Below are 23,961 nucleotides of genomic sequence, written 5' to 3'. Positions count from 1 at the left end.
ATTGGCAGGATCTCGGGAACGACAGATGGAGCAGCGGCGGACCAATTCGGTGATGTCGGAGGTTATAGATGGCCAATATACGTTAATTTTCGCTTTAGCCAGGCAAGCATTCACTCCCTGGTGCGCCACATGGATTTGGGTCATTGTGTCGTGACGAAGACAGTCTGGTACATACAAGCGATCACCTCTGTAGAGGAGTCCTTCGGACTCGTGTAGTTCTTCTTTTAGAGCCCAGAAAGGGCGAAGTGAAGGAGGAAGCTTGTTTAGACTATTTGGCCATCCGTTGCGGGTATATTGAAGAAGAGTTTGCGAGGTGTTGTCTTCTGCGATTGCTTGCCGAAAAGCAGATCGTTTGGAAGTAGAGAGTACCGTGAGCGAGTGAACAGCGGCACATGGTCCTTCTAGCTCATGTCTATCAATCATCATATGCGTTTGAGGGGCCCTTGAGAGTGTGTCCGCCACTGGAAGATGAGTTCCCGGAACGTACACCATCGTGAAGCTGTAGCCCATGAGACGGAGTACCAATCGTTGTAGGCGTGGAGACAAGAGACTGAGCGGTTTGTGGATTATGGCCGTCAAGGTCTTTTGGTCCGTCTGTATTGTAAAGTTTGTACCCGCAACATAATAATGAAAATGTTCGCAAGCGTGGACGATGCCTACCAACTCTTTTTCAATTTGTGCGTACCGCTGTTGAGTACTGTTAAAGGTGGTGGAAGTGTACTCAATCGGCTTGTTGTTTTGCAGTAAAACTGCTCCAACGCCGATAGGGCTGGCGTCCACAGAAATAGTGGTGTGGGATTTGGGGTCATATAGCGCCAGAACTGGTGCGTTGGTGAGTAACATCTTGACTCGTTGAAAGGCTACTTCGGCGTTGCTGTCCCAGTGGAATGTAGTGTCCTTTTTGAGGAGAGAGCGGAGGGGGGCAGTCTCTTGAGAGTGACCTGGTAAAAACTTGATTAGGAAATTTACCATTCCCAGAAATCGTTGCAGGGCCTGTTTATCAATTGGAGATGGTAAGGCATCTATCGCCTTGGTCTTGTTGGGGTCAGCATGTATCCCAGTGGACGTGATGATATGTCCAAGGTATCTAACCGTGGACACCGCCAACTGCATTTTCGATGAGCTGAACGTTAAGCCTGAGTGACGGGCTTGATTAAGAACACGACGCAAAAGTGGTGAGTGGTCTTGATGTCTGGAAAGAGGTGTGGTGGGTAGATGTCCTGCATCGCTTTCTGAAAGATTTCCGTAGCGGTGCAAATGCCGTACGGTAGCCGTAGAAAACGGTAGCAACTGAATGGTGTGGCGAACGTACATAAGTACGAGCTTAGTTCATCGAGCTTTATTTGCCAAAAAGCGCTCTTGGCATCTAACACCGTGAACAAAGCAGATCCATGCACAGAAGAAAAAATTTCCTGTGCCGTTGGAGAAGGATGGGTTTGTCTTTTTATAGCTTTGTTCAACTCACGGGGATCCAGACATAGGCGAAGTGAATCATCTGGTTTTGTGACTATTACTAGGCCATGAACCCAGTCAGTGGGTTCGGAGACTGGGGTGATGACGCCGTTTGATTCCATTCGTCGTAGTTCCTGAAGGACCCTGTCGTGATAGGCTTGAGGTACTTTCCGGGCTGCGGTGGCATAGGGAATGGCGTTGGGCTTCAGGTGAATGTGGTGGACACCAGGAAGTTTTCGAATCGTGTCAAAGCAATCCTGGTATTCCGCTATGATTTCCCGTGCTGTCAATTCCGTGGTCGCTGTTGTGTTGTTCACCCGTACGGTTGTTTTCACAGAAGTTGGGTGATGTACCAGTACCGGTGCCGTCACTGCGAGGGATGCATAGTGATTCCGGATAATGAAGCCAAGTGCCACGGTGGCAGCGGCACCGAGAATGGGAGATGTGGGCTCTGGTGTTACGTAGAAACTACAGATGGAGGATTGTAGTGTTGAGGCACAGTGTATCGTCAAAACTCCTAGAATTGGTACACTGTGTCCGGAGTAGGAGTCAGTGCTGGTTGGAATGGTAACAAGTCGTAAACAGTTTTGGGTATAATGTTTACTTGTGATCCCGTGTCCAGCTTGAAAGATACTGGTAAGTTTCCCAGAAATACCGTATCATACCATTCTTCACCATGGGTTTCTATGCCGGCAGGTGGGATTTCCACTGTGGTGTCGCAAAACAGAGTCATCGTGAGAGAGTGTAGGTAGAGGGTATGCATGTCAGGTGGTGTCGTGGAATCTTGAAAATCAGCTAGGTTGGTGGATGTAAGGCGATCACTAGAAATGGTAAGAGAGTCAGTTTGATAGTTGAGCTCTGGAAGATCGGAACAGTAGGAGGAGCTCTGGTCGTCTTGTGGGTCCCATGATGTATAGGAAACAGTATGATCGGTTTGAGCAAAATATTGCGTATGGTATGGAGCGACAGTTAGTTCATACGCCGACCGAGTAGAGCGGCATGAACTCGCCCAGTGGCCCCGGCGTTGACAAGAGTAACAGGTAGAATTCGCAGCCGGGCAGTGACCCTGTAGGTGAGAAATTCCGCAGTTGCGACAAGACGGGGTAGCAGTGTTCGATGGAGGTGGACGACCTCGTGGTAGTCCACCCGGGCGTGTGGAATGTGCAGAAGTAGGGCGCGGAAATCGTGCCGACGGTGGGAGACGTGGTGCCGACGAAGAGTGATGAGGTGGACGGTAAGTCTGGGTAACCGTGTGAGCGCGACCCCGAAAAGCGTGACCACCATGATGAGCAGATGTATACCGCAGAGCATCCAACGAGACAGCGGTGGAGGGAATGCTGTGTGGAAATGACTTGGGTGGTGCAAGAGTCTTAGCATGGCGGGAGGAGGCCTCTTCCGATTGACATAACTCAACCACTTGGTGTAGTGTAATCGTACGTTTAGTTAGAATTTTCTTACGAAGATCGTCATTGAGAATTCCCATTGCGATGATAGTACAGAGAAGAGTGGGTTCGGCCGGTCCTAGCTCACAGCGACGTGCTTTGGTTTTAATTGCGGTGAGAAAGTCCGCAAAAGATTGATGTGGCTGTTGTCGAGTGGTCAGGAGGTCAAATTGAGCGGCAATCAAATTTTTATAAGGTGCGTAGTAATTGTCGAATTCAGTAAAAACTTGTTCCAAAGTGAGTTGTCCTCCATCGGGTACAGGTATAGTGAAAGTTTGATACAGGTCGTTGATATGGTCACCAGCAAAGTAAAGGAAGTTCGCAATTTGAATGTCATCGGTAGAGGTTGATAATTTTGTTGCCGTGGCATAAATTTTAAATTTGTGTTTATAATCTGCCCATGATTGCGCGGGATTATTGATGTCGGGTACAAAGGGTTCCGGCCCGGTAAACGCAGTAGTAGCGGCCATTAAGATGGTTAGGCTTAGAGTGCAGGATTAGGGTTAGCGATTATAAATAAGCTCAAAATAAAACTAAGATAAAATCAATTAAAAGCCGCAAATTGCGATTAAACTTTAAAAAGAAAGAGTTATCTAATCGAAAAACATATCTCACTTCTGATACCATGTTGTGGTTTGTTCTTTATGATTAATCAAGCTACGTAAATACGAAGGAACTTTATTGTCTGGCTACATAATACACAATGAGTCGTGCGCGTCTTTTCCCATTTAGTTCTCTCACTTCCGATGAGTGATAGCGCCACCTATGGGCACGTGTTATTATGTTTATTCTAAACGGGTTAGTATTACATCACATACAATATTATTTTATCACCATGGTTTTTTTTCTAAATTATTTTATTTCCCCAGGGGGTTTTCAAATTTATTTTATTACCACAGGGGGTATGTTCCCATTTATTCCAATTTTACCTTATCCCAAAGTTATCAGTTCTCCCAAAAAGCATGGTGTCCCATTTGTCCCAATTCCAATTCTCCGAACCGGAGTTCATTTAACCCAAAAATAAGTATTCCCATTTTTCCCAACGATCAAGTTTCCCAAAAAAATTGATTCCCATTTCTCCCAACGATCAATATTCCCAAAAATATGGATTCCCCTTTCTCCCAATCATTATTTTCCAAATATATGGTAATTGCGCGGTTTTAGATCTCATCGGTACGAGTCGATATGTCAAAAAATTACAGCGTAACATTTTGACGGCATTATATTTTTTGACGACATTGTCTAATAAAATAGGAAAGGGCCCAAAACGAGAAATTTACGGGGGTGTTTACTCCAGACTTTTTATATTCCCGTTTGCTACTCAAAGCGTTTTTTATATATTCTTATCGTATTTTATTATTACAATTTTTGTTTAAATTGTATATAACCCCAAACGCCTTTGATTGTTTGTTCATTTGCAAAATGGAGGTCGATTGGATTGAAACTTCTAAAGCGAAAATGGTGCCGTTGGACCGCGGACAAGGAATGTCGATTAAAAGCGTGGTTAATAATAAAAAGTACTGGCATTGTGCTATTGCGGATTGTAAGGTTACAATGGCAACCGAAGGAAAAACTGTTTTATATAAAAGAAAATAATCACGATCATGCCATAGATCATTTACGAGTAATCAAAAAACGTGCAGTGATTGAGATGAAGACGCCAGTTGAGTCCAGCCCTTTGGAATCGGTAAACAAAGTAAGTTTACCGTTTTGTGAATATGTGAATTGACTTGGCGTTAGGTTAGGTTAGGTTAGGTTAGATTAGGTTAGTAGGCATATCCTAATTGTAGTAATATAAAGAATTACTTGGACTTATTTCATGTAATATATATTTTTATGGTAGGTTCATAATAAAGTTCTTTCAGAGATATATAATGTTTATACCAAGTGTAATTTTGGGACAAATGGGATTTGGGATAACTATTTTGGGACAATTGGAATTGGGAGAAATTGGAATTGGAATTGGGAGAAATGGGAATTGGGAGAACTATTTTGGGCGAAATGGGGGTAAACCCCACAGGGTTTTTCAAAATATATTTTTTTCAAAGGACAAATAAACTTTTTGCACCTTACGAGAAAGTAGCTTAGAATTTAATTTCTTATATTTTTCGGTTTGAGTTCTCAAAGTCGGTGGTGTCCGTTTTCGGATTAACCAGTTGGTTATTTTATTAAAAATGGTTAACTTGGTTCTTTGTAGGGAACATTTGTGCTTTGATAGAATTGGCATTAGAAACTACGAAATCAGTTCTCGGACATTGTCTCTGATTTCGAATTAAACCTTTGGATATTCAATACAAAATCCTAAACATTTAGGAAATAATAACTTTTGCAAATAGTGATAAATCAAAGCACCTGTAATGATCTCTACCTATATTCTGTAATATTTTATTTAAATTTACCGCTTTTGTTCTCGCGTTTTGGAACTTACGTGACATCTAGAGAGTATATTGTTTTTAGTTTTAGTTCCAAGAGGATCATGAGATATGTCGATGTGGGTAATACAGCATTGTTTGTAGAAATCCTACTAAATAACCTTCGTACTAAATAACCTTCGTACTAAATAACCAAATACGACGCTCTGTTTTGGGAAGCACCGCGAATCTTGGCAAGAAAACTCTATTCATAGTGAGCCCGGACTAGCGAAGGTAGAACGCTAACCGATCGGCCGTGACTTCTTTTAACAAATAGACTATACTAAGTTTTGTCCACTTTTGACCGCTGATACTGGACAAACTATAGGAGCTACGCAAAATTGGCAATGAACAATTTTTGCTCCTTTGATCAAGCTTAACAACATGTTTCAATTTCAGAAAAATCTGTCGAAAGCCAAATCCCATAGAAGAAGTGCGATGTCCTTTTCCGCAGAAATTTCCGCTCGGAAAATTTTCCGTATTTTTCCGAAAAAATAAAAAAAGTTTTCATTTCATGGTTAGTCTAAAAGCGATTTCCATTAGGAACCTCCGAGCACTCCCGGAGTGCTCCAAAATCAAAATCGTATTCCATTGGGGAAAAAAGGGGCAACTCCGAGAGGGAGGATCGTCTTCCATTGACCAAGGTACTCCCTCCCGGAGTGCTCCCGGAGTGCTCCAAATTCAAAATCGTATTCCATTGGGGAAAAAAGGGGCAACTCCGAGAGGGAGGATCGTCTTCCATTGACCAAGGTACTCCCTCCCGGAGTGCTCCCGGAGTGCTCCAAATTCAAAATCGTATTCCATTGGGGAAAAAAGGGGCAACTCCGAGAGGGAGGATCGTCTTCCATTGACCAAGGTACTCCCTCCCGGAGTGCTCCCGGAGTGCTCCAAATTCAAAATCGTATTCCATTGGGGAAAAAAGGGGCAACTCCGAGAGGGAGGATCGTCTTCCATTGACCAAGGTACTCCCTCCCGGAGTGCTCCCGGAGTGCTCCAAATTCAAAATCGTATTCCATTGGGGAAAAAAGGGGCAACTCCGAGAGGGAGGATCGTCTTCCATTGACCAAGGTACTCCCTCCCGGAGTGCTCCCGGAGTGCTCCAAATTCAAAATCGTATTCCATTGGGGAAAAAAGGGGCAACTCCGAGAGGGAGGATCGTCTTCCATTGACCAAGGTACTCCCTCCCGGAGTGCTCCCGGAGTGCTCCAAATTCAAAATCGTATTCCATTGGGGAAAAAAGGGGCAACTCCGAGAGGGAGGATCGTCTTCCATTGACCAAGGTACTCCCTCCCGGAGCACTCCCGGAGTGCTCCAAATTCAAAATCGTATTCCATTGGGGAAAAAAGGGGCAACTCCGAGAGGGAGGATCGTCTTCCATTGACCAAGGTACTCCCTCCCGGAGTGCTCCCGGAGTGCTCCAAATTCAAAATCGTATTCCATTGGGGAAAAAAGGGGCAACTCCGAGAGGGAGGATCGTCTTCCATTGACCAAGGTACTCCCTCCCGGAGTGCTCCCGGAGTGCTCCAAATTCAAAATCGTATTCCATTGGGGAAAAAAGGGGCAACTCCGAGAGGGAGGATCGTCTTCCATTGACCAAGGTACTCCCTCCCGGAGTGCTCCCGGAGTGCTCCCAGCTGCCCCAACTCAAGAGTCGGAGGGAAACAAAAGAGTGCTCCGAAAACGTTTCGTATTTCATTGGGAGTTACCAGGGCGAACCCTCCGAGCGCCTCCTACAGAGAGCAGTGACGTCATTCAACAAATCCGGATCACACTCGGAAGTTTCCAATGAAAAACGCTATTATTTATTGATTGCAAATTTAAAAAAAGCGGCATTTTCGCCTCATTTTTCAAATCTAAAAGTAAAACTAAACCTGTAGACTAGTTTAACCTGATTAGCAATTTATTAATGTTTTGTAGTATGATTACTGTTATTCGACATTTTATATCGATAAAAAGATAAAAACATTAAAAACCCTTAAAAAGTAATTTATGTTTCAATTTTTTATTTTTCCAATTAGCGGAAAATGTTTCAGAATTTTATTTTCCGTAAAATTATCAACTCAAATTTGGCCGCTTTTTTGAAGTTTTCTCACTACTGCGGGCTATCTCTTTATTATCCTGACTATGGCATTATCGATACCTGCCCTTCGATATACACGGATGCCGCTAACCTCAATGCTGCATGGGAAAAGTGGACCATCACTCAAGTTCGACAATTATTTGCTCGCGTCCGGTCCTTGGGATGATTCGAGGTATTGTGTGGGAGGACATTTTCTACGCTCTACCTGCGAATGAGACCACGACCACCTAAGCTGCGTTTAAAGCAAGTATCCGTGCCCAGTGAAAGGGAAGGCGACTAGGCGAGTCAAAATTGTGGAAAGCTAAACCATTTTAGAAGGGTCTGCTGCTCTGCGGCAGCGCCAAAAACACTCTTTCAAAGAAAAGCGACCAACATATTAAACGTCTATCACACCGGTAGCGCTAACACATCGCCGTATCCTTTTTCACTTGCGAGAAGCTCTGGATGACGAAAATTATCCGAATAAAAACTTATTTTTGGCATATTAATTCGATTTCACCAAATTAGATCTCAATAAAGGCTATCACCAGTTGGTACTTGATGAATCATCAAGATATATCACCACTTTCAGCACACACCGGGGATTATAAGTTTTGGGATCAGTTCTGAAGCAAAAGTTTTTCATCATACTATAAACTGCATAACTCAGGATATTAATGGTACTCTAAACATTACGGATGACATGCTGGTTTTCGGAAAAGACTTACCAGACCATAGCAAGAACCTTGATCAACTCTTACCTAGGCTTGATGATAAAAACATCACGCTCAATCTAGCAAAATGTGATTTCTGAAAAACTGAGCTCGAATTTTATGGACATATTTTTGGAACATCTGGTGTCTCTGTTCATCTCTCCAAATTAAAATCGCTGCAACACCTCGCTGTACACAAGACACCAGATGAAGTACAAAGTGACAGTCTCATGGGTTTAGTAACCTATTGTTCACACTGCATACCTAATTTTTCCGACGTCACTCTTCCATTAAGGGTGTTAACTAAAAAAGATTCGGCATGGATTTGAACTAAAGAACAAGACTTCTCGTTACACACCCTACGAAACTATCTCGCCAATAACACGATCTTGTCATATTTTGATCCATCTAAACGAACGATGATTTACGTGGACGACACTACTACTGGACTTGGAGCTATATTGACCCAGACAAATCATACTAACCAGTTTTGTATCATCTCCTTTGCTAGCAAAGGGCTAACAGAGGTAGAGACGCGCTGTTATTTGGAGCTGTGCACACTTACATCTCTACATTTGATGATAAACTTGTACAGGATGTCATCCAACTTTTTCGCACAGATAACTGGACAGTACCATCTTCAACGAACAATCAGGCGATTTGAACGACATCCTCTTAAAAGATCACCGCATACATTCACATTGATTTGAAATGATGAAAGTATCTGAGCTTTAGTGCAAAATTCTTCAAAGCCTCGCTTCGTTTCATTAGAAAGTTAATCCGGTTTGCTATAAGCCGGATTTAAAGGGGCAGAGGGGCGATGAAGTGGTATTTAGAAAGTTCACTACACGTTGCGAAATCGTAAACATGACGAAAACTGCGTTTTGCAAATAATAAAATGTTTTCTGCCAGTTTGATTTTTTTGCCATGGGATTTCAGTTTGTTATAGAATCATTTTCATTTCTTATCGGAAACTATATTATGGGCTATATATCCGGTAGCTTAGTCAGTTGGAAATTACACTTTCTATCTCTATTTCTTGAAGGAATTAATCTTTCCTAACAATGTAAGCTCAAACCGACTCTCGCTACCCACGTTCGAAATTTAAGGGTCAGGATCGTTAGGCCTTGGTCGAAAAACGGAGTGAAATTGTTTGAGAAACTCTGCGGCAGGTTTCAGCCCGAATTTCACTACATGTACTCTCTACTTGGAAGCTCGAGTTTTTTGGTTTCGTACACGACAGAAGTTAATGAGGCTCTAGCGTTTAACCAGAAGTAAATGAGCTTCTTTTACCGACTTTGGTCCGTATAAGTTAACTATTGGTATATAGGTTATTTTACCAGAAGTAAATGACCTTATTTTGCCAAAAGTAAATGACATTTTTTGACAAAAGCAAATGACATTTTTTGACAAAAGTAAATGACATTTTTTGACAAAAGCAAATTACATTTTTTGACAAAAGTAAATGACATTTTTTGACAAAAGTAAATTACAGTTTTTGCCAAAAGTAAATGACCTTATATCAATCGATTGAAAATATCATACTTTCGCGTTTGAGCTATATATTTGGGCACTGAATTCAGTCCCACAGGTATTATACAAACGGGGTTTTCTGGCAAAAAATAGAAATGTTATTGGGTTATGAGACATCAATCGATTGGAATTATATCATCCTCTCATGTTTGAACAAAATCAGGCATTCGATATCTCTGGAACCGCTACGGCCACAAATGATTATCATACACCATGCGATTTGATACAAGGTCATTGAAATTGTTAAACTCAAGACCCTCAATCCTGATGAGGATGTGTAGCAAATTGCAGTACTCTAACACGTATATCTTTAGAGTTATCAGCTCCCGAACCTCGCTTTCGACACGTTATCAACTTAACGACCTCTTTGTTTTTAATCTAGCATTTCTCGGCTTCCTATTGATCAAATCCGATCGGGTCAAAGCTATTTTTACTTATAAGGTCACGTGGAACACTTGTCTAATTGGAACCAAACTTTCTAACACTTACGGTTCTCGAGTTAGTTTTTGGATGACCTTGAAGGCTTGATTCAAGGTCATCGACATTTACGCAGTAGGTTTCCACCTACATCTTGTATAGGACTTGAAAATTTCCAAATCGTACCTAAAACAGATTTTGAGATATTCACCCTGGTTCATTTTTTAGTGGACACCCTGCATAGCGTACTCTCGCGTTTTCAATGTTAAATTGGGCTGTGAGGCGTAGAATTAATGTCATTCCCAAAAAATAAGCACCTCTATCGAGAAAAATACGCAACTTAAAGAAGGCGCTGCTCTAAAACACACTGTTAAATATAAAGGTTTCTCTATGGAATTAAAAAAGACTATTCGCTTATCTTAAACCTTTCAGCACTAAAAAGATTCTGAAAAACGGTTTCATACCCTTTTTACTCCTTTATGTTTGAAAAAAAAAAATTATTTTCGTGTATTGAAACGAAGTTTGTCTAAAATTAATTCCTTTTTCAGTCCTTAAGGGAAAGGTATACAAATATTATTTTCTCACAACTAGTACTTTTGTAAAACTTTTATTAATAGCGTGGCATGAAGGGCTTGCCACCACCCTCCTACGCATTGTAACCCGGCCACCTGTTTAAAGGCATCATAAGTCTTATGACTTGGGCCTAGGGTGGTGTCTTGGGTATTAGCCTAGCTTATTATTATTATTATTATTATTATTATTATTATTATTATTATTATTATTATTATTATTATTATTATTATTATTATTATTATTATTATTATTATTATTATTATTATTATTATTATTATTATTATTATTATTATTATAAACAAATGCATGAACTCTGGTACCAATATTGTGTTGAAATTATTTTATGCCTAAGTTTCCTAACTTGTTGAGGTTAACGGTAATAGTTAGTGTAGGGAGCTGTTGGCTCGCGTGGCCTGCAGGGCTTGCCACCACCCTCCTACGCATTGTAACCCGGCCACCTGAATTAAAGGCTTTAAAAGTCGGTCGATGACTTAGGCCTAGGGTGGTGCCTTGGGTATTAGCCTAGCTGATTATTATTATTATTATTATTATTATTGCAAAAGGGCGAAATTTCATTACCTTGAATATTTAAATATAGTTAAATTGTAAAAACTTTGATTTTGGTTTCAACATACGTGTATATTGAATATTGATTTACGTGTCAATATTTGTATATCTGAAGTCTATATTCTAATGCTAAAAAACAGCCGTGTATCTGATAGAAAATAAATGTTTTAAGTACCTTATTTTCGGTTTAAAAGTGTGGAAACTGGTAAAATAATTAAGAAATGTATCTTCATTATACAAATATAATAATGATTAGGAATTACAGTTATGAACTGAAATTGGTTGATAATATATAGATAACTAAAAAAATTTAGAAATTAATTTGAATAACTAATCAACAGCTATTTTCCCTTTTTATTCATAATCAAGAGTACAATTAGCAAAATTAATTAATGAGATTTAACTCTAGAGTTAACGATTATAAAGATAGAAGTACTACCTGAATTTGAATTTTAAACTTGTGGTACTATATATGGTTTGTATTAGTACTTATTTGGAAGTAAACGAAGAGATGAAAAAGGATTAAGGCGAAGCTTAAAAAGGGGTATGGTCTCACTTTCAAAGGAATTAAAAAGGAATAGGAAAGTAATAAAAACGACGTAGAATGAGCGCTTTAATATTCCCGACAAGGACTGAAATATTGGAAAAGGTCAAATGCACCTAAAAGCGAATTAAATTAAGAGCACGTATTACGAAACTCTTGACTCAATCTCTAGTCCCACAGAAATGTCTGGTCATTCTAAAGATATGGAACTGGCACCTTTATGTGAATTATAATTATGAACTTATGCTACTTGTATGAACAGCCGAACGGGAACTTTCTTCCATCGGCAGTGTTTGCAAATGATTATTCTACTCTAGTTAGCGTTGGCACTTCTATTGCGCTTTGCATAGCCTCTAATCTCCTATTTATCCCAAACTTATCAATAACCAGTATTTACGGGTTAATGTATTCAAGTATTTCTTCTCAGAAACGTAATTCCAAAGGAGTAGTATGCTTAAATTTAAGAAAGTTAAAAGGAACCACCTATGGACTGCATTCCACCACTCTCACCCTATTCGGCTTTCCGTTGCTACGCAACTCGTTTTGAAATTTTTAATATTTAGACTTAGTTTCTCTATTCGGTGTTATAGTCGCGAGCCAGATTTCCCGCACGGTACTGACGAGTCCCAAATAGGACGAAGCCGGTCTACCGTTGGAATTTCTGGCTATTTAATTTAATATAATTTAGTTTTTCACTCGAAGATCTATTTGGTCCGAGTTTCGCGTCTTTTTGTTCGCTCGAAGACCTATCGGTACGAGCTATTAGTATGTTTTTAAATTTCTTCAAATTTGTTTAGGGTTTAGCTTTATTATCTCTTTTCATAATGGACTAATCTACTTATAAATTTAAGAAAACGAACTATACTTATATTTCCTAAAGTTTGCTTCAATATTTATCTCGAGCGCTCTTCAGTTTCGACTTATTAGTAGCCCATCTCTAATTAAGGCTGCCCATTTCCGCAGACTCCCCAGAGAAAATATTCTTAATTATCAATGGATGAACTGCTATATCATAAACAAAGCTTAAGATTCGTTGGAAACTGTCAACATTTGCTTCGGTCAAAGGTTATTTAATCGGTATTCCCAAATGTGAACGTTTGCCTACTCCAAAGGCCCGTGGTTAGTTTCGATCTTCGTGTAATCTTTTCATCATTATAGTACTGACGATATAACTAACGACCGGAATCCACACCTCTACTTGGAATGCTTATCCTGCCGTATCGCGTATGGTAAAATCACTCTGACGGCTTTTGCCCCGCTTACGAGAGAAAAATCCCCTTTGCACGCGCTCCCCTCTCACGTTGTTGTTTGTTAAGTTGAAGTTTGTTAAGTTAACATAGTGACGTCAAAAAACCGTCAGCCACATCGAGACGAAAATCTGCCGCGATAAGCATTCCAAGTAGAGGTATGGATTCCTGCTAACGATTAATTTATCCGAAAAGATTTTATAATGAAATAAATAACTTTCTTTGCTGTATAGTTTTGGTGTAATTCTGTATCATGCTTTTTGAAAACTAAAATAAAACCTTGTGCATGGCCGAAACCGTAGCAAAGCTGGAGTAGGTTGGCATTTGGAATGTTTTAATTAGAAATTTTCCTGCCCAAACCCTCATTTCAATGTAGGCAATCTGAAATATTTGATTTGTTTATTTTGTTAAGTATGGATTTTTTTCGAAGTTAATAATAAGCTTCTTCCTCGTTTGGTTAATATTAAAATGTAGTGACTGTCTACTAATTAAAATCGATCTATACGATATATCCTTTCAAGTAAATCCTAGTAATAATACATTTGGCAATATATCCATTTCCCATTTATCTCGTGGATAAACAATGTGTCCATTAAAGGTCGATGAGGCTTCTGAATTCAAGACACGATTGATAGCGTGTTTCTTACAATCTATAATTTAACAAGTCGGCCTAGCCGGAATATTAGTTTCACATCGACGCAAAGAATCAAAGGTGAAATAGTTAAGCTACCTTCGATGTCTTACAACGTGCAATAATAATCCAATATAATTAATTTACAACGTCGAAAAATATTCCTATTATAACATTTTAGAAATTATCTAATTCAAACATCATGCCAATTATAATCCTATTCTAGCATATCGAAAGAAATTGTCTAATTCAAACTTCCCGCCAATTATAATCCTATTCTAGCATATTGTGACGTCGGATTTAGTTTACAAGTTATTTATTTACAATTCATTATGTACATGGAAATAGTTAGGCGCGACTCTACGGCGGTTCATGTAACAGCTCCGTCGGCGGCGGCTTCTCGGCTGCTTGGTCGGCGGGCGGCAGGACTTCTTGATCGGCAGGCGGCAGGACTGCTTGATCAGCAGGCGGCAGGACTGCTTGATCGGCGGGTGGCAGGACTGCTTGATCGGCGGGTGGCAGGACTGCTTGATCGGTGGGCGGCAGGACTGCTTGATCGGCGGGCGGCAGGACAGCTTGGTCGGCGGGCGGCAGGACAGCTTGGTCGGCGGGCGGCAGGACAGCTTGGTCGGCGGGCGGCAGGACAGCTTGGTCGGCGGGCGGCAGGTTCTGGGCGTGGACGTAGGGCGGCTCCGTGAGCGACGCGTCTACGTCTGAGACTGGTTTTAGTCTGACCTCTCTTGGCCACAGCTCTTCTATTTCTATCCAGAGAACGGAACTCGTAGAGAGGAGTGTCGCACAATATCGAAAGAAATTGTCTAATTCAAATTTCCCGCCACCCGCCAATTATAATCCTTTTCTAGCATATTGAAAGAAATTGTCTAATTCAAACATCCCGCCAACTATAATCCTATTCTAGCATAACGAAAGAAATTGTTTAATTCAAACTTCCCGCCAAACTAACTGCTCGATGTGTAGCTCCATCTGCCTTGTCATCGCTTTCCACGACGCCGACGACAAACAAACAACACTTGACATTCCGTTCATAGCAATCAGTAGTGCATGCACAATTTTTAAAAACCTTGCATAGCAATAGTGTCACTTCGAATATATAGTCGATGTGAAACTAAAAACCAATTCGTCCTCGTCCAAGCTTTCTGGAATGTTGGCTTAGTCTGTCAGGAAGCCAAAGGCGGGGCGGCGAAGAGAAAGCGGTCCGCGGAACAGAGGGAAACCGTGACTGCCTTTCACTACGTTACTGAGGTGGTTCGACTATAAACAGCGCGGGACAGAGGGGAATCGGGGCTCAGGGACGAGCGTATTTGTTTCTGTTCGTCATGAGGGGGGAGCAAATCTGTCATTGGGTACAGGGGGTTTACAGGGGTACAGGGGGGTTTGCGACGAGAGAGAAAGTCGAGTTTTTTGTTATTTTTCCGGGGGAAAAGGGTACTCCGGTAATTCTGGCATTGGGAAAAGGGGGAGGGGTGGATTATTGGGGGGTTTGGAAGAGATAGAAAGATGAGTACCACGGTAATTATCGCATGGGAAAAAGGGGGAGGGGGGTGCTTCACTGGGGGGGGGGGGGTTTGGGAGGAGAGAGACAGACGAGTTTTTATGTTATTTTTGCGGGGAGAAAAGGGTACTCCGGTAATTCTGGCATGGGGAAAAGGGGGGTACTTTACTGGGGTGGAGTACCTCGAAACACACAACTAGCTTTAAAATCAAAAAAAAAATCCCTTTAAAAAAATCTGTTATCCCAGACCCTGGCCATTCAAGTTCTGCGCCCTCCTAAAAATCGTCAAAGGACGGCCCTGAGTACCAGAAAGCTTTCTTGTTATTTGTATTGTCTTTGTCATGATCAGTGTTGGCCATTTGTTTTATAAATTACCTCTCCCAAATTCGGTACCAAACCAAAAGCTCTCATTAACGACCTCCGGATAGTTAAGTAATGGAAACCTACTAGAACGTTCGTGCTTCATCAAATGTCTTTTCTTTTTTTAGATGACCGCCATCTGTCGTGGAAAAGTCTGGAGAGCATTAAGTGAGAAGAATTATTTTCAGCTCAAGCCTTTACCCGCTGTTATTTGTGAGTTAAGGTGATACGGTGCATAATGGCTATCAAAATCGACTATAATTGGATTGGTTTATAGTGAATATGCGAGCTCGGCAACCCTCAAATTGGCAGGAGTTACACCGCCTCCACGAAGCGTATTTCGAAATTGGGTGGGGCAGACGGAAATAATTTACCTGACATAAGGTCAGTAAAAGCCACCTTCAAGGCGGGGCCTAAACCCACACCACCTTTATATTGATCGAAAGATCAAAAGAGATGGAATGGATGGCTTAATGAAAGACATAAATAAATCTTCACCTTCTTTGGACTTTCCGGTAAAATCTACTTGGTGTCGAGCGTAGGTTCAAAGCTCGAACTCCGAACATTGACCCTTATATCAATCTCAGGGTGTGGGCGATAATTATATTTTTGTCAAAAAAGGTGAAAGCTTTTTAATTAAATATTGTGTTTCTTCAAAAACAAACCTAAACATAGTTTTTGGTCTAAGCACTTCTTTATAACCATTTTTAAATCAAATTAAAAACAATGATAATAGTAAAAATTATAATAACCCACCCAGTGGCGTAGCCAGAAATTCGCCAAGGGGGATCAAAGTACGTGAATGTTAAGAGGGGGGTGTAGAGAAGGGAGTGGAAATTTAGTACAGTCAAAGGTAGGCCCAAGGAGGGGTATCTGGACCCGGAACCCCCCCCCCCTTGTCTACGCCACTGAACCCACCGCCTTCCAAGTCCGGCAGCGACTTTTAATGACTTTAATTCAGGTGGCCGGGTAAAATTGCGTAGGAGGGTGGTGGCCAGCCCTTCATAGCACACGAGCCAACAGCTCCATACGCTTACTATAACCGCTAACCTCAACAAGTGTTTATGGATGGGGAAACCGAATAACTAGATGGAAAACCCCTAAACTATTTGTCATACTTTCCTTGCCGTAAAAATATAATTTTTTACAAAAACATTCTTGAAATAAATATTCTTACAAATAAAATAAAATTAAAATTATAATCCAAATACAGTTTATTATAAAAGTGGCAGAGGGGTTAGCACTTTCGCTTCGCAGACAGAACCCCAAAAGGAGAAAAATTGAGCGCCAACGGGATTGTAATTGAACCCATATTGTTCTATTTTCCTATCTTTGGGGTCTTTTTTGGGTTGTTCTAAATTCGGTATTTGCCGTAGAATTCAATTACCGTGCAAGAATTTTGAAAGTTTTGTATATTTTCTGAATTTTGTAGTAGTTTAAACTAAAGACGGGAACTATAGAATTCAATTAAATACGGTGTTCTTCTGATATTCGAATCCTATTGAAGTGTTTTCAAAACCATGTTAAGAGTTGGTATTTAATTACAAATTTGGCAAGATTCGTCCATCACAAAATGCCCATAAATCGGTTGATAACATCCCGTTTGTTGCTCCTTTAGAATTGACGCGCATAATTAATTATTCCCCGGTGACTGGGCTCGGGAATTTCGAGGCTAGGTTCAAATCGATTTTATCACAGCCCATTATTAATGAGGCTCAGAGGTGATTTGCATAACTATAGCTATAATTAAAATTTCTACACTGCGTCTCAAATTTAGCGGCAGTCAAATGTAACCAGGGTTTCGTAATGCAATAGATGAATCTTGAAACTGCAGCTTGAGCAACTGGTGTTTACGTTGACTCATATATTAACCACGACCAAAGTTAGGTGACAGCTTGAAATCATCTTCGAAAACGCATTTTGTAACACCACCTATATACATGTATACAAATAGCCAATGAAAATTTAAACTATATGTATATAGCTAATGATAATTGAAGCTACGTGTATATAGCTAATAAGGATTGAAGCTACATGTATATAGCTAATAAGGTTTGAAGCGTCTTGTATACGGGGTTGCCACGTAAAACGATCCAGAACTAATAATCGGAAAGTTATTTTTCTTAGGAAATTGATATTTTCAGATCGCATAGCACGCACAGGGGTCAATAGATGATACTAAACTGAATACCCTGGAACCATGTCCTCAAAGTCATTAAAAATATCTCGAGAACCGTGGGGCTTAGAGACTCGGCTCCAATTAGAAAGGTGTGCGCCATCATATTTTATGTCCAAGTGGCTCTGAACCGATGTAAATTGGCCAATAGGAAGCCAACAAAGTAAACGTCAAAAACCAAAATGTCATAAATTGCTAAATATATATTACGAATTGCGTGCCTGTATTTCGTAAAAAGTACATTAAAAATGAATATGATACCGTCACGAGGAAAGTGTATAGTCTCCGTGGATTCCATATTTTATATTGAAGATTCCTAAGAGAATAGATCCAATTAATTTTCCATTCCTATATTAAAACTATCAAGATTTTGCTAATTAGATTGATTATCGTGCCAGTCGATTTTGTAAATAAATCTCCTGGGAAATTTCGTGGTAGTCCCTATTTACTTTTATACTTGTTGAATTTTGTAATGGTGAAGAGAGTGCGCTTTTCAGATATTCTCAATAGAAGGTTTTCGAAATAAAATATTTCCCAGTGGCTTTAAAGACTTATCGACGATACTCTTTCAAGTCTCTAGTAAACTTTCTTATTTTTTAGTGTACATTACAACGACTCGTGTGAATTGGTGCGTTTCATCGAAAGCGTTGCAGTGTAGCATATAAATTGAAAGTTGTGATCTAAAATCATCCTTTGAAATATAGTGAGTGGAAACGTATGATTTACGTAAGGTATACATTTTGGAATAGTTCAAATGGAGACGGTAGATTATTTAACAACCATTTAGTTTGATATTAAATGGGTGAGCGTGGATACAAAACAAACAAGAGTAATTTTGGAGATTTAAAATTTATTACGTTATAAGCTTATAGTAAATCCCAACGGATGACACTGACAAGGAGACTACCCGAGGTGTTACACACCGATTTTGTTCAAACTCGGGGGATTGGTAGACCTTCATGTAACTTGAAAAATCCTAAACGGATTTTATTAAATGGGCAACGGGTTTGCCATGGCAACGAAAAATGTTTTTGACAACATAAAATAACATGGGTTTTTGACCGATTTCCCTGTGAAAAAAATTTAAAAAATTGATAGAAATGTGACCAATTTGGATTTTTTTCGTCAATTTTTATAATTTTTTTTTATAATTTTGGTATTTTTAATTTTTTTTCAATTTTGTAAAATGTTTCACAGGAGGGGGGGGCTTGGAATCCTTCAAAATCCCATGTTATTTTCAATGGGAAAATTTCCATTTTAAGTTGTCAAAAAAAATTTTCGTTGCCATGGCAAAACCGTTGCCCATTGAATAAAATCCCATTAGGATTTTTCAAGTTACATGAAGGTCTAGCAATGCCCCGAGTTTGAACAAAATCGGTGTGTAACACCTCGGGTAGTCTCCTTGTGAGAGAAAAATGTTTTGTAAAAATTACAAAAATTTATAGAAAAATCTGTCTGTCGGTACTCCAGAACCTTTCTGTAAAATTTACATATTTATAAACTTTCCAAAAAACAGACCCATTCCTGTGAATTCTACAGTTGTCCTCTGTGTTTCTAATGTGTGGTTTTTACATAAATAATTATAAATTTTACAGTTTCGTCCGGAATTGAAAACCAGTCATTTTTACAGAAACATCTGTACATTTTACTGTTTTTCACTCAGAGACAAAAACTATCGAAATTACAGAGATTTTCTGGCAGCGCATGACGGCTGAATATTTCAGTAAGATTTACAGGTAATACTGCTCGTACAGTTGAGATATTCACTGTAAAATGAACCGGTATATCGTTATCCACATTTATTTTATTTTATTTATTTTTATTTAATAATTTATTGATGTTGTTTTTACAAATATACTTATACTTATACAACTAATCACCCCAAGCACATAAGAAAAAACTCGTGCGTGGTGCGGAATAGCAATTATTGAAATCAAGGCTTTAAAGGTGAGAGACAATCGCTATACAGTATTTTTACGAAAAAAAAAGAAAGAAAAGACAAAAAATGTTAGTTAGTTAGTTAGTTCATCAAATATTAGATATCAATTAAGAAAATTATTCAGTCTTTCGTAACCATAATTATTAATCCATTGACATATTTTGTTTTTGAATATTTTTATATTAGTACAACGCTAACATTCTTTTAATTTTATTGTGTGTTTCAGTGTTTCAACTAAATGTTCACTTTACTGTTTTACCTGGTTTTAGAATTTTTGTATTTTAATGAATTTATTTTTACTTGTATTCTTTGTTTTCACAATACAACCTATAATTTTCCTGATTTTACTGGTTGAAATTCGATGTTCGGTCCCAAAGTAAATTTTTTTAAAGGAACGCAAATATAGGGAAACATTGTTGTATTTTAGTTCTATTGATACCTGCAGTTCCTACACAGTACAAGTTACTGTTGGAATATCGGACTGAAATTCTGACTTTTTTATATTTATTCAAACGTTGGATTTCGACGAATGCCAGAACATATGTTTGTTGAATATCGAAACCCCACGCAATCAGTTTGAAGAATTTCACTATAAATTGCAACGGATCGCTCATATATAGGGCAACATAGTTATATATTGGATGAAAATATTTCCAACTATACCAAAATTCTAATGCATATATGACAGTAAAATAATATTTGATTTCTGCAGGGCATTTCTAATGCGCAGCGAGGATTGTAAAGTAGTTATCGTAGAAATATTTCAAGGAGTGTACCAATTAGAATGTAACTGAAAATAACTAAGAAATTTCATTGAAAAACAATAATAGTTCTGTAATATTTACTGCCGTGTTTTGTATTATATAATATATATATAAATATAAATATAGAGCTATATATAGATATATATATATATATATATATATATATATATATTATTATATATATATATAGGAATAGGACTATATTTTATGAAGACACTCTCGAATTAACTTTAATGAACCGCATTATGTGCAATTTCAATAAAAACGGAAGCTGTAATGATATTTTTAATAAGAGCATTGAGACGCGAAGTATAAAAATCACACCTTGATTGTTTTAACTCGTAATATTTTTAACGTTTGGTCCATTTGTAGTTTTTTTATGGTTTTAATTTTACTTTATTTATTATATGCTTGTTTTTAATATAACTATTGTATTACGACGTTGCTTTGTTAAAGCATATTACCTTGTTTAAAAAAATTTGGCGATAGAACAAAATGTGTTATAACTTGCTGGATGTAATCAGTTTTATATCACAATGAACTCAATTCAATTCAATTCAATATATATATATTCATTATATATATATATATATATATATATATATATATATACTTGCTGGATGTAATCTGTTTTATATCACAATAAACTCAATTCAATTCAATATATATATATATATATATATATATATATATATATATATATATTGAATTGAATTGAGTTTATTGTGATATAAAACAGATTACATCCAGCAAGTATATATATATAGATATAGATATATACTCTATTTTACGTATTATTACAGCAATATAATTACTGTAAAACTTTCTGTATATATAACAGAATAACCCCGTGTCACGGATTTCAGAGGTTGGATCTGTCATTTTTGCAGTGTGTTATAAAAACTACAGTTCACAAGTCTTACAGAAAATAGTAAGAAGTACAGTCCCACTGATATAAGTTACAGACGTACACTGTGTACTGTGTATAGTTAAGGCGACTTCACTGTTTTTCTTTCTTACAGAAAAACACTGTAAAAGGTTCCTACATTTGAATACCAATAATAATAATAATAATCAGCTAGGCTAATTCCCAAGGCACCACTTTAGGCCTAGGTGATCAAGTGACTTTTAAAGCCATTAATTCAGGTGGCCGGGTTACAACGCTTAGGTGGGTGGTGGCAAGCCCTTCACGCCACGCGAGCCAACAGCTCCCTACACTAACTATTACCTTTAACCTCAACAAGTTTACATATCTGTAAGAAATACATATATTTCTCTCTGTGTAGTCTAAGCAATCAATACTGGATACTCAATTGATTAGTCAGTCCTTATTTCCGCGTTCAATATGTCATACGAGCACGTGCTACAGTTGCGAGGAATATAGGTGGATGCAAATCGCGCGTGAGAAGAATATATTAATAAAGGCGTGTTTTGTGATGTAAGAGCAACATATTATTACTTTTTATTCATTTAATTTTATAAAAACATCTATTGAAGTATACACTCTTTTACGAAGTCGGCCATTTCATTACAGGCATAATTTAAAATAATACAGGCAAGGCCGCCTGCACGTGCTCATCAGCTCGAGACGTCGCGTGCACTTGACCGCGTGAAGCGGCCTCGCATGCACTATTTGAAATCAGACCTGTAATAAAATGGCAGCTCTCACAAGTAAGGATATAAAAGAGTGTATATCCTCTCTCGTAATTCGATCTTTTCGAACGTACGCGCGGAGTAGCTGAAATAAGCTCTCCCGTCAGCGTTACTAGGAGCTTCTACATACCTTCCAGTCTCTGAGCTCCATCGGCTTCCGAATGGCCCGGTATCGATCTATGGCTATGGCGACTGTCAAGTAATGGGAGGCGCAGATCGGAAAGGTTTGAATGAACTTGAACAGGCGACAGAGGATATCACCCGCCAGCCACTCTCTGGAAGTGTAGTCCCAGACCATCTGCGGAGTCGTGGCAAATAGCACCACCATCATGTCCGAGAGGGTCAAGTTGAGGAACATGACGTGGAATCTGCTCGAGGACCTGTGGCGCTTGTGGAAGATCATCCAGACGAAGACCAGAGAGTTACCCACGATGCCCAGACTGGCCAACAAGGCCAGGACGGTCACCCTGATTGGTTTGGACACAGGCTGCTCGTACATTCCGTAATTGGCTAACGTCGTGTCGTTCTCCGCGGTGGAATTATCCAAAGACATTTCCTCCATTTAAAACCAGGTCTCGGCTGTCAAGAAAACAAAATCTTAATCAGTTGCGCTCTCTAACATATCTTTTAAAACGTTCTATTCGTGATACCGTTCATTACCTCTATTAGATTATGGCGTCACGTAAAATCTACCTTTAAATAGACATCACCACGAACGCGTCTTTTTATTTTAAAAAATTATTGAATTCAGACAAAACTTTGGCCACTGAATTATTAATCCACGGTGGATTTCTATAAAACCATGGATAAAGTAAATTTTTCCATCGCTTAATAATTGAGGTTTGGAGAAGAGAAATGGATTAACCTGATTTTGGAATTTTTGGGAATTTTAGGAGGGGACCACACTTCAATGCTTTTGGAATTTCCTGTATTTCAAAAATAGACGTAATCTTCCTTCTTATTCCCTACATACGCTTAAAGGGGAACAGCCAAGCTTTTCCAAATATGGCCTTATATCCGTATCAAAAGATTAACAAGACGTTCAATATACTAACACGTACCTTTTTTTGTCTTGAAAAAATAGCTTTGGCCCAAAAAGTTGAAACGCAAAATAACGCCAGGTGTTTGGGTTTGAATTTTCGCCGCCATCTTAGGGGCTGCCGCCGGCGCCCCTAACCCCGTATGAGCGATTTGCGAACTATCCTAACTTTTAAAATCGCGCAATTTAGGCTTAGGTCTCTTATAACTGGAACGCGCCTCGCGCGCAAATTAAAATAAAAACTAAAATCTTTCGCATCTACAGCAGCGCGAGCTTTTTTTTTAATCAATTTTAATCGAGTCGGGAGTGTCTCACCGACTTCTCACCAGGTGTCGCGGCGGACGCGCGGTTTTCGATCTCCCGAAATTTATTTATTTTATTAAAAATTAACCACTCAATATTTTTTGATGCGGTTTTCGCCATAAATTTAAGTTTTAATGGACTATAGGGCTATCTAACTGGTTAAAGCTTGACCGTTCCCCTTTAAGCCGGTTATCGCGTATGGATGCCCTCCACGTATAATATTGCAACAAGAGCTACCGCAAATATAACAAGTCAACTACACTTAAAGTGTTGGTTGCACGAAATTTTAGCTATGACTAATAAATGATTCATTAGAAAGAGCAAACATTTTATTGCAAGTCCAGAAAATTTCATCAAAATCGGTTAAGTGGTCTTTGAATTATTATAAAAAGAAGTCGAAATGGTGGAAATCGAGTTTTTCAGCGAATTTCCAGACTTCTAAAATTCTTCTCGGCACCCATGACGTCAGAAAATGCGAAGCATATCATTGGCTAATTGTCTGTAATACATTTCTTTATATCTGGGATTAAAAGCGGGTTGATTTAACACCCAGGAAAAAGTCCTACGCAGTAGTAATTGAAATAGGCATACAAAAGCCTACGTAGTAGAAAAACGATATGAAACC

General features: G+C 39.0%; 1 protein-coding gene across 1 annotated transcript in view; it reads right to left on the bottom strand.

Annotated features, from left to right (window-relative positions):
- LOC149922425 (oxytocin receptor-like) overlaps positions 1-22,547 on the bottom strand; it is a 141,282-nt gene extending 118,735 nt beyond the window's left edge. Inside the window, exon 1 of the mRNA XM_090162295.1 lies at positions 22,125-22,547. Coding sequence (XP_090018421.1) covers positions 22,125-22,547 — 423 coding nt within the window. The remainder of the gene's footprint in view (positions 1-22,124) is intronic.
- Positions 22,548-23,961: the final 1,414 nt, after the last annotated feature.

This window comes from Leiobunum rupestre, chromosome 11 (assembly GCF_980474605.1).
Source record: "Leiobunum rupestre chromosome 11, qqLeiRupe1.1.hap1, whole genome shotgun sequence".
Classification (NCBI taxonomy): Eukaryota; Metazoa; Arthropoda; class Arachnida; order Opiliones; family Sclerosomatidae; genus Leiobunum; species Leiobunum rupestre.
Note: the sequence above shows the minus strand (reverse complement) of the source record. Positions and strands in the feature narration are given on the sequence as shown.